Here is a 14,867-nt window from a genome sequence, read left to right on the forward strand (position 1 = left end):
GAGACATAAAAATCCAAAGTTAATGAGCAGTGGTATCAGATAGACTTCCCCAAAGAAACAAGCCTATATATGCATATAGACACATATATGTGCATGTATAGATGTGTACATAGATATACTCACACACAGCATCTCTCATGACAGATTTTTTTTAATGGAATTGCCTCATAAAATTCACATACACAAGGAGAAGTATGGAGATGGAAAGGCAGAGGAGTGTGCTTTCGTGTGTGTGTGTGTGTGTGTGTGTGTGTGTGTGTGTGTGTGTAATTTTCTCATGAAATTACATGACTGATCATTTAAAATCCATAAGGATGGTGAAGAACTGGAATATACCAGCAGGATTTAGTGCTATATGTTGGAGACCAAAGCCATGCTGGAGGTAGAAGACTCTTCTCTACAGGCCCTCTTATTTAAGCCTTGCACTGATCAGTAAAAACTGTTGACATTGAAAAATAACCTTTACTCAGTGAGTGGTAGATACTAATTACCTCTCCATGCAATGCAAGTTGTATATGCATTAGTATTGTGGCAAACATCTGGGGACCACATCACAGTCAAGGTGATACAGTAAATTAGACATCTTATTGGCACTCTTCATTGTAAAAGAGGTCAGCCTGAAGTAGAGACACTGGCCATGAATATAGTAGTATATCAATGTTGGTGCTAAATCTACAAACTTTCTGGCAATGTAGAACAACAGAGAAGGGGAGAAAGAAGATACTCTTGTGTTCCTACAGAAATTACATGATTCAATAATGGGGTCCTTTAGTGTAAGGAAATAAGTTGGGAGAGAAAAATAAATATGGTCTTTATTATCTTATAGAGATGAAGAAAGATTCTCAGGGAAGTTGGGGCTATGGTTTACAGTTAGATTACATTGATTCTGCCAGGCTCTGGATTCCACTCTCATAATTTAAAAAAAAAAAATGTTTCTTAGGCCAGCTTATTAGCCAGCAATATCTCACCCCACCATCAGACACTCCTCTTAATTTTGGCATCAGAGGACTGGAACACATATCCAATAACTATGAGTGTGAAAGTCCCATCAAAATACATGATTCTACTGCAATAAAAAACACCTCTAACAATTTTACTGTTTGCTGTACCTTGTCATTTTTTCTCTAAATGTGTTTCTTCTAACTATATTTACTATATACAATTAAAGGTAACTGTTATTGAAAATGGAAACAGACTAAAAAATTATGGACTCAGCAATTTCTATGTAGCATGGAATTACTTTAAAATATAAATTGAAACAATTGAAAAATAGTTTCAACATCTAATTTTTTCGAAATATTTTTGATCATACATGAAATGTGTAACTTACTATGAACATGTGATTTACTTCCTGATGTATGAATACTTAACCTGTGCATTTACTACCAAACTTCAAGTTTGGTTGTATTCCATAACACATATTTCAACTATCAATACCCAGTTTCCTTTTAATACGATATCTATGATATATCATTACAACATAGCATGTGACAAAATAACAGATTAGAGATATCTCTAGGAAAATATTTTCTTACCAAGCTGTCTCTTCAGAGCGCCCTTAATCTCATTATTCCTGAGGTTGTAGATGAGGGGGTTCAACATGGGGATCAGCACCATGTAGAACACAGATACCACCTTGTTCTGGTCTGTGGAGTAGCTGGACTTGGGCATCACATAAATGAATGTGACAGTCCCATAGAAGAGAGTGACTGCGGTGAGGTGGGAGGTGCAGGTGGAGATGGCTTTCTGTCGACCCTTAGTGGAGTGCATCTTCAGGATGGTGACGAGGATGTAGGTGTAGGAAATGGCTATGGCAAACACTGTGATCACAACGATGGAGCCAGCAGAAAATGAATCAAGAACTATGAGGACACTGTCATCAGAACAGGAGAGTTCAACTAAAGGAGTAAAATCACAGAAAAAGTGATTGATTCTATTTGGTCCACAGAAGAGAAAAGAAAAGAAGGAATTGGTGAAGAAGGAAGCATTAAGAAAACCACCAATATATGATCCTACAAGCAACTGGACACAGACTTGTGTGGACATTTTGGTTGAATATAGCAGTGGGTTGCAAATTGCCACAAAGCGATCATAAGCCATGGTGGCCAGAATGAAGGCCTCAGTTGATCCAAAGAAAGCAGCTGAGCCAAGCTGAATGGCACACCCAAGGTAGGAGATAGTATTTCTCTCGACCAGGAAATTGACAAGCATATTGGGAGTGACAGAAGATGAGATGCCTATGTCAACAGAAGCTAAGTGGCTGAGAAAAAAATACATGGGGTGATGGAGCTGAGAAGAGACTCTGATGAGAAGGATGGTGCTGAGGTTCCCACACACAGTCACCAGGTAGATGCACAGGATGATAATGAAGAGGATGACTCTAAGGACTGGGTCATTTGTTAAGCCCAATAAAATGAACTCTGTCACTGCAGTGTGGTTCCCATCCTCCAGGAAAGCCATGGGACAGAATAGCTGCTGCCAGATCAAGACTGTGATAGAGACATTACAGAAAGGGATTTATAAATATGTGGCTGTATTTTCAGTAACACATAGAGACTATAAACAAATGTGTGCTTCCAAACATATATTTGAAGTATTATCTTGGACTCTCAGTGTTTGTATATTCATTTATAATGATTATTTAATAAATTTCAAAATGAAATGCTAGAAAATTTCTTCAAACAATGTACCTTTAACTTACATTTATGTATATAATAAAGCATACCTAAGTGTATTTAAAGCTAAACATGTACACCATAAGACTTTTGAAAATAACAAATCAGGATCATATTTACAAGAAAGAATTAAGCTTTACAAACACAATATTATGTAATGAAGTATTCAATAATTTCTGACCTTTAAGTATCCTTTCCAAATCACCTGTACTCAATTTAATACATTATATAGTACCCTATTACCATTTCCATGGAATAGTGACTCAACTTCATGGTTGATAAGATGTGTGATTTGAAAATGTTAAGGTACTCAGCATTCCATAAGAAGCACTAGAATGAGGACATGAACTACAGGCAGAGTGAACTCAGTCTGCTGTCATTATACTGTGTTTGAAGAGTGACAATAAAGTCCTCACTTTATTGTGATAAAATAAAGGTGATAATTTGGGAAGAGACAGCAGGTCAGCTTTTCTAACAGAATGCCCATTGTTAGGGACATGGATCATCAAGTCTGTTAGCTATCTCGTTACCTTAAGGACAGTTTTTATAGTGAAAAATAAATTTCTTACTAGACCTGGGAAGGACTAAAATTATAATAAGAGGACCAAGTATAAATTTACTAAATTCTTCAATTACTTAACAATTAAACCATTGCAATGTTGTTATTTTCACTATCAGTCTAATCATTCACTTTTATGTAAATACCCTTTCTAATAATATTAGCAAGTCTTATTCACACACTCACCAAATCCTCTCTTAACATAATGATGTTTTCTAGTTGAGAACAATGGAATGAAATAATGAGATTGCTTACAAAGTACACAGGTAAATATTCAACCTGGACTATTCAGTTTACCCAGGTTCCCCAGCTAGGAGCAGGCTGACTCTCTTGTTTTGAGATTTTTCAGCCTTATATTCTAGTGTTTGTCCTCAGTGCCTGGAGCCTGTGGCCCCAGCGCAGTCAGTTGGTAATCAAAGTCTGTCTTTCTATGGGATATTTGTTAGGAAACCACCAATGTCAAAGCTAGTGAATTTATTAGCATTTTTTTCTTGAGTTTTAAGCTTACATGCCATTAGAGACCATGTGTGTTTCCAGCCTTTTAAGTGTATAGATAAATAAGAAAGCTATGAAAACTAAGTTCAATGCCTAATTATTCACAGGAATTTGACTATGAAAATATAAATTGATTTAGTTAGTTTTTTCTTGATTATATCTAACTTGTTTCTTGAGTACAACTTATCAAAATGTACATATTTTCAAGAACAAAGTATTCTCTAATGACAGAGGGAAGTTAGTACACTCACCTTTTGAAATAAGGATTCATTCTAAAGTAGCAAGTCAAGATAATTATACCATAATTTTATAGTGTACTAGCTGTCTCCCACAATCATTGTTCACCATTGAGAGTAAGTCTCTGAACAGTCTGGGGATTCAACTGTGAATCCAAATCCCCATGGACCATTTTCTCAGGTGAAAATAGTTCATTCAACATGAACACGATTTTCAAGGAGTCAATCTGATTTTTCTTTTGTGTGTGTGTGTGAAAATTAGTGAACCTTCGTTTGATAATTATTAGAAGTATATGATACAAAATTACCTCAAATAAATGCTGGTTCTAGGTTCATTTTACTTTTCATGGTATTGGATCTGAGATTAAAAATAGGCAACACTGTCTTCTTTCATTTAATACATTTTCATCTGTATAAGTGTTTTGTACTGAGTATGTAACACACTTTGTTAGGTAGCTTTAGGAATATGGGAAGGGAGGAGATGTGAAATTTTTTAAAAACCAATTATTTAAGAAAGACATAATTTTCATAGCCAAAGGTACAAACTATTATTATATAGAAAACTGTGAGTACAAAAACACATGGCTGGTCCTCAAATAAAAATTAATATGTCATAATTCATACCTCAAACAAGAATTTTAGCTTTTATTTTGTAATGGAGTATGTTAGAAATAGTATTCTTCAGTTTGAATACCCATTAGAACTCCTGATAATCTTAATTTTATGGAGTCCATCACTATATCTTTAATTACCCCTTGCTGAAGTGGCTGACCACTGAACACTAACCAACTTTCAAAACTCCACTGCCCAAGCTCTCTTGTTCACCTCCAACCTCCTGAGTACAGTGATTCTTAAAACTCTGAACATTCTTGCAGGGACCATGAAAAAATATCTGACACTACTAACATATCCTTCTTCCAGAGAGCCCTGGGGCTATTAGCCAGACTGCTCCTCTGCTTTATGTCCATTGGAAATACAGTCTGAAAACCAAAGAGGAAATTGCTATTGAAAGAGAAATGTCTACTGTAAGTGTTGGTATGGTGAACATTCCAGTTATAAAGCTCTATATTAATGCATTTTTCATTTTCTGTTATTGCATACATTTCAGCTGACCATTACTTGCTTACTGAGTGTTGGGTATGTTAAGTTTTATATCTTAAAAACTAGAGATTTGTTTCTCTTACACACTGCCATTTGCTTCTCTGTTTACTATCCTGTGTTTTCATTTGGTGGATAAATATTTTTCTAATTGTTTGACAAGGATAATTGAGGATTGACTAGTCATTTACTCAATTAGTCCTGATATACTACTTGTTCTTGACTATATTAGATCCAAGTTCAAAGACAGAGTTCCCTATCACACTGTGGCTACAATCTGTGCAATGGTTGTTTGCCTGTAGTTTCTCTAGTTTTGAGGATATATGTGATGTCTATTGATTATATCTCTTTCAAGGATATGCCTAAGTTTATGATTCTTGCCGCTCTCACAACCATCTTATCTTAAATTTAATTTAAGTTTATAACATTTTCTTCTGAATGTCTAGTTCTCTCATTGAAAACAAAAGTGTATTTCTTACTGTAGGGAAATTGACTCAGGGGATTTTCTCTCTCCTCATACTCTTATGTGGGTTCCAGGAAATGAATTCAAGTCATCAGGGTTTGGTGGTGGGGCTTTAACCTGCAAACCTATCTCACTCACACACACACACACACACACACACACACACACACACACACACACACACACACAAATAATTTTAGGTCTATTTCCCTCATTTGTCACTTTCTGGGGATGTTGAAGATATACTTAACCTTTTGTCATTTGTTTCTCTTGTATATACCACAGGACTAATTCAAGTAGACAAGAGGCTGTGCCATTATTTGAACAGAAGCCTCTATGCACATGAATGCAGTATTGCATTCACATAACTTACTTACATAGGTACTACCATATTTGACACATTCCTCACATCCTTCAGTCCTTTCTCAGGTTTTTGGTTCTCAGTGACTCCTACACCAGCAACCCCTTGCCTGTGTCACATCAACCCCTCACACATGACCTTGGCTTTGTTGTTGATTTTTGTTTTATCAACAGTTCTCAACATCTTCTGATAGTCTAAATCACTTACCTTTTAGTTTTATTGTCAAGATCCTATATTAGAGGATATATTCCACCCTTGCCAGTTTTCATTTGTAACACTATCTAATGGGCTAGACTAACATTAAAAATATATCACTAGACACCATTCTAGATTGTTTGAAAATGCAAATGAATGAACAAAAACATCAATGCCTTTTGTTTTATAAGCAAGAAAATGGAATCTGTTTCTAAACACTAAAGTGGAGGGGGAAAAAAGAGTAAATGTGATCACATGAGAAGACTGATTGCATCTCTCCTAAAGATAGTCAAAGTGTTTCAAAGAAGATATAGCCATTTGAACATGAGGGGGAGGGTCTTGACCATGATGTCTTTTGTCTCACTGTTGGACTTGTAGACTCGGGTCTTTTGTAGGAAACAATTGCTGTTGTTCCTGTTTTTTGTTTGTTTGTTTGTTTGTTTGTTTTTGATTCCCTTGTTCCTATCAAGCTTAACAATATGACTCAACCTGAAGTAGGAATTTAACATTTGAAGCTGACAGGAATTCAGGTTAACCAGAGAAGGGTTTCCTGTATTTTTCTACCAAATACTTAAAAAATATTAAAATAACTTCAAAATATTGCAGCATTTTATGTTTTACATGTATCACTTTTTTGTTAATTAAAAACTTTATTTGATTTTATTATTAAAGTTATTAAAGGTAACTTACTATGACACTTTGATTTTTTTCTGTAATCTGAAAATTGAATTATGATATTTATTGCAATGCCCCTTATTTGCTAATAATATATCAACACACATTTTTCAACCACAGACACTCAACTTGTATTGCTATATCCATAAGACACCATTGCAATATCAAGTCCTACAATGTAACAAATGTTTCTAAGAAAATATTTTCCTGCCAAATTGTCTCTTTAGAGCACCCTTAATCTCGTTATTTCTGAGGCTGTAGATAAGGGGGTTCAACATGGGGATCACCACCATGTAGAACACAGACAACACTTTGTTCTGGTCTGTGGAGTAGCTGGACTTGGGCATCACATAGATGAATGTGACAGCCCCATAGAAGAGAGTGACTGCAGTGAGATGGGAGGTGCAGGTGGAGAAGGCTTTCTGGTGGCCCTCAGTGGAGCGCATCTTCAGGATGGTGATGAGGATGTAGGTGTAGGAGACAACAATGACAAGTGCTGTGAACACAATGACAGTGCCAACAGAAATAGTGGCAAGACCTATGAGGACACTGTCATCAGAACAGGAGAGTTCAACTAAAGGAGTAAAATCACAGAAAAAGTGATTGATTCTATTTGGTCCACAGAAGAGAAAAGAAAAAAAGGAAATGGTGAAGGAGGAAGCATTAAGAAAACCACTCACGTATGCTACTATAAGCAGCTGGACACAGACTTGTGTGGACATCTTTATGGAATAAAGCAGTGGACTACAGATTGCCATAAAACGATCATAAGCCATAGCAGCCAGAACAAAGCACTCAACTGTTCCAAAGAAAGCACCTGAGCCAAGCTGAATGGCACATCCAAGGTAGGTAATGGTACTTTTCTTCACCAGGAAGTTGACAAGCATATTGGGTGTGACAGAAGATGAATAGCCTATGTCAGCAGAAGCCAAGTGGCTGAGAAAAAAGTACATGGGGTGATGAAGCTGGGAAGAGACTCTGATGAGAAGGATGGTGCTGAGGTTCCCACACACAGTCACTAGGTAGATGCACAGGATGATAATGAAGAGGATGACTCTAAGGACTGGGTCATCTGTTAAGCCCAATAAAATGAACTCTGTCACTGCAGTGTGGTTCCCATCCTCCAGGAAAGCCATGGGACAGTGTAGCTGCTGCCAGAGCAAGGCTGTGATGGAGATATTACAGGAAGGGATTTATAAAAATGACTTTATTTTCAGCAACTCAATCTTAAGGTATCACAAATAAATAGATCATTAAAAATCACTGACAGTTTTATGTGACAAAATTTTAGTCAGGACTCTGGGAGTACGTTCATTTAATGTGACTTAGAATTTGAAAACAAATGCTAGCAACCTTTCTTAAAATAATGTATCTCTTGTCTTTTTAGGTATATATAGTAATATATACCTATGTGGTTTTATAAATAAAGTTTAAAATGTGAGACTTATATAAAAAAACCTAAAATTATAAATACCAACAAGACAGATAATGTGTAAGCACAGAATTGTGTGATGAAGACTTAAATAATGGCTAACCTTACTGCATGCTTACTAAGTACCAGAACAAGACATAGAATTTTATATATGGTTGTTTAGTTACTAACAGTTAGTATTAAGCAATATTATTATTTCTATCTTATCAAGACTATTTAATTTGAAAATGGCAAGTAGTTTATGACTACACAAGAAGTCTAGAATCAGCATATGAACCACCAGCAGGCTGAACTTCATTTAAACTTATTAAGAACTATTATTATTAGAGAGTCACAATGAAGTTTAGAGCACATACACATTTTGGATGTACAACAGAGTAGTTTTGTGGCTATGTGCTTAATACACGAAAGCTGAGCTTTCTTAGTACAATGTTCATATAGTCTATTAGTGAAGCAAGGCCACATAAAGATAAATTCTCTTACTTGAACTTAGAAAACTAGAAAGGAATCAGTGTTTTCTAATTGGAGTGTAAATATATTCACATGGTTTTCTACATAGTACAATGGCGAGTAAATATTGAACCTAAGAAATTAAGAATTTTACCCAGGTTCATCCAGCCCAATGCTACATGCACTCTTATTACTTGATTTTTGACATTATATCTTCTGTTGGGCTAACATATTGAGTGCTTATGATACTAGAATATTCTGTGAATAAGCAAAGCAGGCATTTCCACAAGAGGTTACCAATAGTTTGCCATCAAAGTATTTAAAGATAATGACTTCATTTGCTTGAGGAGTAACTTCCTGTATGCTTAAAGAAAATGCTAGCTTCTGCTTTTATCAGTGGCCAGATAAATAAGAAATCTTTAACAATGAACATTACCTGAATTTTCAAAGGAGTTTGAGTATGGAAATAGAAATTGATTCAGCTATTTTTTGTTCTAGTTTCTTGCCTTATTTCACCTGATTTGTATATCCACTAAATATTACAAATTTGGATACATTTCTAAAGAATAAAATATTTCCCAAAGATAAAGTTCAAACCAGTAAACCAAATTTACACCCAAATCCCCAAAGGTACATCTTCCAACAAGAATCCATTGCAAAGTAACAAGGTCAAGGTCACTTTGCATTTATTACTGCCCAGCTGTCTATTACTGCCATTGTTTGTCGTCAAGGATGTGTCCCTGCTGAGTCTCTGGATTCAAGGGTGAATTCAAATCACTGGGGATTATTATCTCATTTCACACACACACAACTATTCTTCAAGGAGTTTGTCAATCTCAAGTGGTATTTTCTTCTTTTGTAAGAATTAACATGCTTCCATTTGATAGTTATTCAAAGAATATGGTAAATTTATCTTAGGTGAATATTAGTTTTAAGTTTATTTTAAAGTTCAGGTTATAGTAGGCTAAACCAAATACAAATGTATCACTTTTGCTTCTTTCATTCAATTTTTGTTCAATTTATTACTAATTTGTTATGAATGAAATAATATAGTCTTCTGTAATTTTCTTGAACCTTCTATGATATAAAATAGATGTCTGGTTTCATTTCCATGTGTTCCTAAAAGTTGTTCTACTATGCTACAGAAGCAGTCACCTATTCTCAGGATCTGGCTGGTTGTCAACATCTGTAGTCCATTTGAAAGGAGAATGTTCTTTTCATGCTCAACTGTGAGTGAGAGCAGTTATAATCTTGGTCATGATAACATGTTTAGAAAGGCAATTTGACAGTCATATCTTATTGCTTAACAGAACAATAGCAGTTGCTTCTCCACTGGGGTCTATGAACACACTGCTGTGGTCTTTTGACTTGGCTTACAGTAAATATCAGATGTTAGAAAGCAGTTGTTTTCATACATGGCTTTCATGCCTTATTGGAACCAGTGTGCACATATTGCCTAGCATAGTGTTACTAGAGTAGCATGCCAAAGACCCACACCAACAAGTGACACTTTCTCTCAGTAGCCTTTATGGCATCTTCCAGCAGTATGAAATCCAATCAGAAAGGAGAGATCATCCAGTTCAGTACCAGCCTAAATTTCTCTATGTCATGCTGCTAAGTAAGTGGTTGTCCTCAGTGAAAGGAACTCCACCATATAGTTCTCATATGCAACTCAATGCAGTAGCCATAGCTTTTATAGTTTGTAGCACCTTGGGTGATTCTTCACAGGCCATGACTTAGAAGATAGCCCAATCCTTTTACTGATACTTTCACCAAACAACCTTTTGGCTTGTGGGAGTGCCCTTTTGCACTCATGCATAGTGTCTTTGTATAAACTCTTTAAGTCATGTCTTCACTATTTTTCCAGATGAACTTATAAATCTGTCAAGAAACTAACCTTATGGAATTAACCTATTAGTGTTAGGGTCCACAAGAAGTTATATACAAGACCACTAAACACATATGTAATCAACAAGAACATTTAATTTCTTGAGAATAGAAATTCCATCACCCTGGGGTCAAACCGTCTGGCAAAGTGGCTAAATAGTGAACCTGAGGGAAGTTTGCAGGCTTCTTTTAAGCAAGATTAGGGGAATTTCGGAGAGGTGAGATTAGTTTGGGGCTGAGTGGGAGGGAGGTATAAATAAAAATGTTTATAGGTTGTTAGAGGATTGGTAGGTGGCTCTAGTGCGTAGGGACTTTCCAGTGTCAGGGTATGGGAGAGCTCTTTAGCTAGCAGAAGGCTGTAGGGTGCCTGCTGCTTGCTTGCCACTGAGTTGTTTTCCAGAGAACTATCTGCTCAGTTCCAGTAAATGAAAACTGAGGCCTGGTCTCTGGCAGAGCTACTAGGAGCCTGTCTTCTTTGCCCTCTGATTCCCCGTGAGTAGTGTACCATCTCAAATCCTGAAAATGTATCCTCCAGAACTATAGGCTTGTATTGTTTTAGAACCATCATATGGGCCATGGAGATCTGCTCCTTTACAAACCTGACTATGACATTAATGATGCAAGGTCTGCAAACTAAAGCCAATAGTAAGAGGACCAAGGGCCCAGCCAAGGCTGATAGAACAGATAACCAGGGTGACCAGTTGAATAGAAATTCATACCATCCTTCATTTTTTGTTTTTCTAGTTTTTTTCATGTAACTTTTTTCTTTTTAGGTTCATGGAGTCCTTTTTAATTCCTTGAATGCTTAGCATAAAAACAGCATTGTTCTCCCAGAGCTAAACATAAACCCCACCCCCCCCCCGAGACAAAGTTTCTCTGTGTAGCTTTGTGCCTTTCCTAGAACTCGCTTTGTAGACCAGGCTGGCCTCAAACTCACAGAGATCCGCCTGGCTCTGCCTCCCGAGTGCTGGGATTAAAGGCATGCGCCACCAGTGCCTGGCTAAACCCCACTGTTGAAGGAACAGGAAGTCTAATCCTCTTCTATTATGGAAGACTACCTCAGCTAAAGAGGAGAGTGATTCCTCTAGATAGGTGATGGGTTTTCTAGGGTGGCTATGTCTTTATCTATGGCCATGCTCAGAATCCTGTAATGTTGCTCTTAGAGGATGAGGGCTGAGGTTACAATGCCTATGTTCTGGAGATGCCTAAGTCTATGAGGGAGGATATTGGATAGCTGTGAAAACCTCCTCTTTGGCCCATCCTAGTGGTTCTAGCCAATGAAGAATCTCTTCCTCAGGGAAATTGGCTATCCTAGGGACTGGCTGTACCAAGGCACAGACACCCCAAATGTCACTTAAAACTTGGGCATGTATACAGGGGGTTAAGCCTGTGGTGCAGGCCCACCAGACATCATCATGGAAAATTAAATATACCATCCCATTGGACTCTAAGTTTTATTGCAGAGGTTGAAATAACTAGGTGGAGGTTGGCACATGCAGAGGCCATTTCCCATCACAAATTGTAAGATAAGATTTTCTTTGCCCGAGTGTTGCCATCTGCATGACTGCATGTCAGGGGAGTTGGTATAACTTCCCATTATTGCAATCTCCTTGTAAAATAGGAGGGTTTTGTGTCCAAGCAGAGCCAACAAATCTTAATGAGGCTTGTGGCATTTGGAACCACATAAGTAGCTTTCAGTAGGTTAACGATGCCTGGATTAGAGGGTAGGTTCATGGATGCAGCCTCAGAGGCCTTATTTTATCATGTCCAGAGCAAACATAAAAATGGATGACTTCTTGAAACATAGCAGCATCAGGTACCTTAGTCCAACCATAAAGTAATTGTACAATTTCCCATCACCACAGAGACTAAAAAAATAATAATAAAGCTAGTTCTCCCAGGACTTGATAATTATTCAAAAATTTTCTCAGGATCCTGTAAAGTATGACATCACCGCACAGAACAACAGAAAGCAGTATAGAGAAACAATGACACTCACATTCCAAGAGGTTGGGATGGGTACCGGAGTGTACAATGACTCCAGCTTGTGGCTCATTTTCATGGTTAACTCAAGGTCAGGAGGTCCAAGTTTTGTTTGGCTTCACAAGGTTGTATAACAGGATGTTTGGCTGAAGATGGTGGTTTCCAGATGTCTTACTCCCCAGGTTGTATAACAAGATGCTTTGCCATAAGACATGGTTACTAGATGTTTTTGAGAATTAAGGAGATGATTGTGCTGGACCTTAAGGATGCTTTCTTTAGCCTACAACTGGCCCTAACAATCAGTCTATGTTTGCTTTCCAGTAGATGGATCCTGAAGAAGGATTCATGGACAGTTGAACAGGACATAATTACCCGAGTGTTCAAATAACTCTCTTCCCATCTTTGATGAGGCACTCCATTAGTACTTGAGTGAGATTGACAAGCCCCACATTAATTTCAGTTTATTACAGTATGTGGATTATCTCCTAGTAGGAGCCACTGACTCCTTGAAAGCCTGCAAAGCCACTACTGAGGGACACTCAAAACTTTGGGAGACCTGGGGTCTTGTGTCAGCAAAGAAGGCTCAACTCTACCAGACTGAGGTAATTTACCTAGTGTACATACTCAAGGGGATCAAGAAAATGCTTATCAAAAAGAAAAGAGAGCCATCCTGAAGAATCCCAGACCAAGAAACAGCTGAGAGGTGAGAGAGTTCCTGGGGTCTCGGTTCCAGTTCTATAAGTTTTGAATTCTCTGGGTTTGCTAAATTATGCCTGGACTTTGTACAAAGCCACAGAGGTAGGAAAGTCTCCTTTTGACTGACCCAAGAAATGGATAAGGTTTTCAATGAATGCACACATGCTTTGACACTACCACACCACCAAACACCTTCTATCTATATGTGGATGAGGAAAAGAAGTTGCCAAATGTGTACTGATAGAAACCTAAGTACTGGTAAAGGCCAGTGGCCTACTTGTCCAAAAAGACTAGACCTAGTGGCTACTGGATGGCCTCTTGCCTCTGTGTAATTACAGCAACAGTTTTACTAGTTAGACTCAAGACAAATAACTTCAAGTTATTTTGGTGACACACTCTTAAAGTGACCAAATTCCCATGCTATCAAGGGAGTTCTAAAACACCATCCCAATAGATGGCTTACTCATTATCAGGCTTTGCTCTTAAACCCACCCAGAATCCAATATACCCACAGCAGTTCTTTGTACCCTGCTACCCTACTTCCATACCCACACCTGGACTAACCCCTCCATAATTGTCTGAACATCCTGATTCATCTTCCCAATGTCAGACCAGATCTCAAGGATGTCCCTCTGTCAAGGGCCTAAGTAACATGGTATACAGATGGCAATAGTTTTATCAAACATGTATCAGATACGGGGGCAGCAGTAACAATGAAAGAAGAAATTATATCAACAGAGGCCCTACCTCCTAGAAACATCAGCCCAGAGGGTTGAGCTAATAGCTCTAAACAAAGGCACTACAGCTGGAAAAGGGAACAAGACTCAATATCTATACTGAATAGCCAGTATGCATTCACCATTATTCATGTCCATGGTGCCATCTAAAAGGAGAGGGGATTGTTAACTGCAGAGCAAAGATATTAACAAATAGGAGATTTTAGACCTCTTATAGGCCATATGGCTGCCCAAGGGATAACTATCATGTACTGCCCCAGGCACCAGAAAGGAGAGGACCCAATTTTGAAGGGAAACAATTGAAGCAAATGTGGCAACAAAGGCAGCCACCTTCAAGATGGTGGTCATCCTGTTGGTCACATCACCAAAGATGGTAAGTAATACACAGGCTGCCAGAATTTTCATCTTGCACTAACCAAGAACTATTGAGAATCCACTCATGCAAAAATGCCTAAGGGAGAAAGGATAGTTCATGACCCCTGATGAATGTCTTATCCTCTCATCAGACTTTGTCAACTCAACTAGTCTGACAAAATACATCAGAGTACCAACATGGAGAAAGAAAAATATAAGATCTTTTGAGAAGAAAACATCTTAAGGTTTTGACCTTAAGTCTAAAATGACAGAAGCTGTAGACTGATGTATCACATGCTGTCTTGTAATAAAAACAGTGAAGTCATAAGAACTAGACACAAGAAAGTGGGAATCTGGCCCAGTGCCAACTGGGAGATTGACTTCAAAGGTAAAACCATGACTATATGGCTATAAATACTTGCTGGTTTTTATAGATACGTATCAGGATATACTGAGGCATTCCCAGCTTTTACAAGATGGCTACAATGTAGTCATGAAGTAGCTAGAAGAAATCATCCCAAGGCTCCCTTTAGGGACCTGGTTTCCTGATCTATACTTTGACTTGGAAATA

The 14,867-nt window shown here is 37.7% G+C and overlaps 2 protein-coding genes across 2 annotated transcripts; both read right to left on the bottom strand.

The window, feature by feature from the left end:
* Positions 1–1,515: 1,515 nt before the first annotated feature.
* LOC118576460 (olfactory receptor 507) lies at positions 1,516–2,495 on the bottom strand. The gene has a single exon (XM_036176704.1). The coding sequence runs from the start codon at positions 2,458–2,460 to the stop codon at positions 1,516–1,518; it is 945 nt and encodes a 314-aa protein (XP_036032597.1). The 5' UTR covers positions 2,461–2,495.
* Positions 2,496–6,948: 4,453 nt separating this feature from the next.
* Positions 6,949–7,893, bottom strand: LOC118576461 (olfactory receptor 502-like). Its single transcript, XM_036176705.1, has one exon. The coding sequence runs from the start codon at positions 7,891–7,893 to the stop codon at positions 6,949–6,951; it is 945 nt and encodes a 314-aa protein (XP_036032598.1).
* Between the last annotated feature and the right edge of the window lie 6,974 nt (positions 7,894–14,867).

This window comes from Onychomys torridus, unplaced genomic scaffold (assembly GCF_903995425.1).
Source record: "Onychomys torridus unplaced genomic scaffold, mOncTor1.1, whole genome shotgun sequence".
Lineage (NCBI taxonomy): Eukaryota > Metazoa > Chordata > Mammalia > Rodentia > Cricetidae > Onychomys > Onychomys torridus.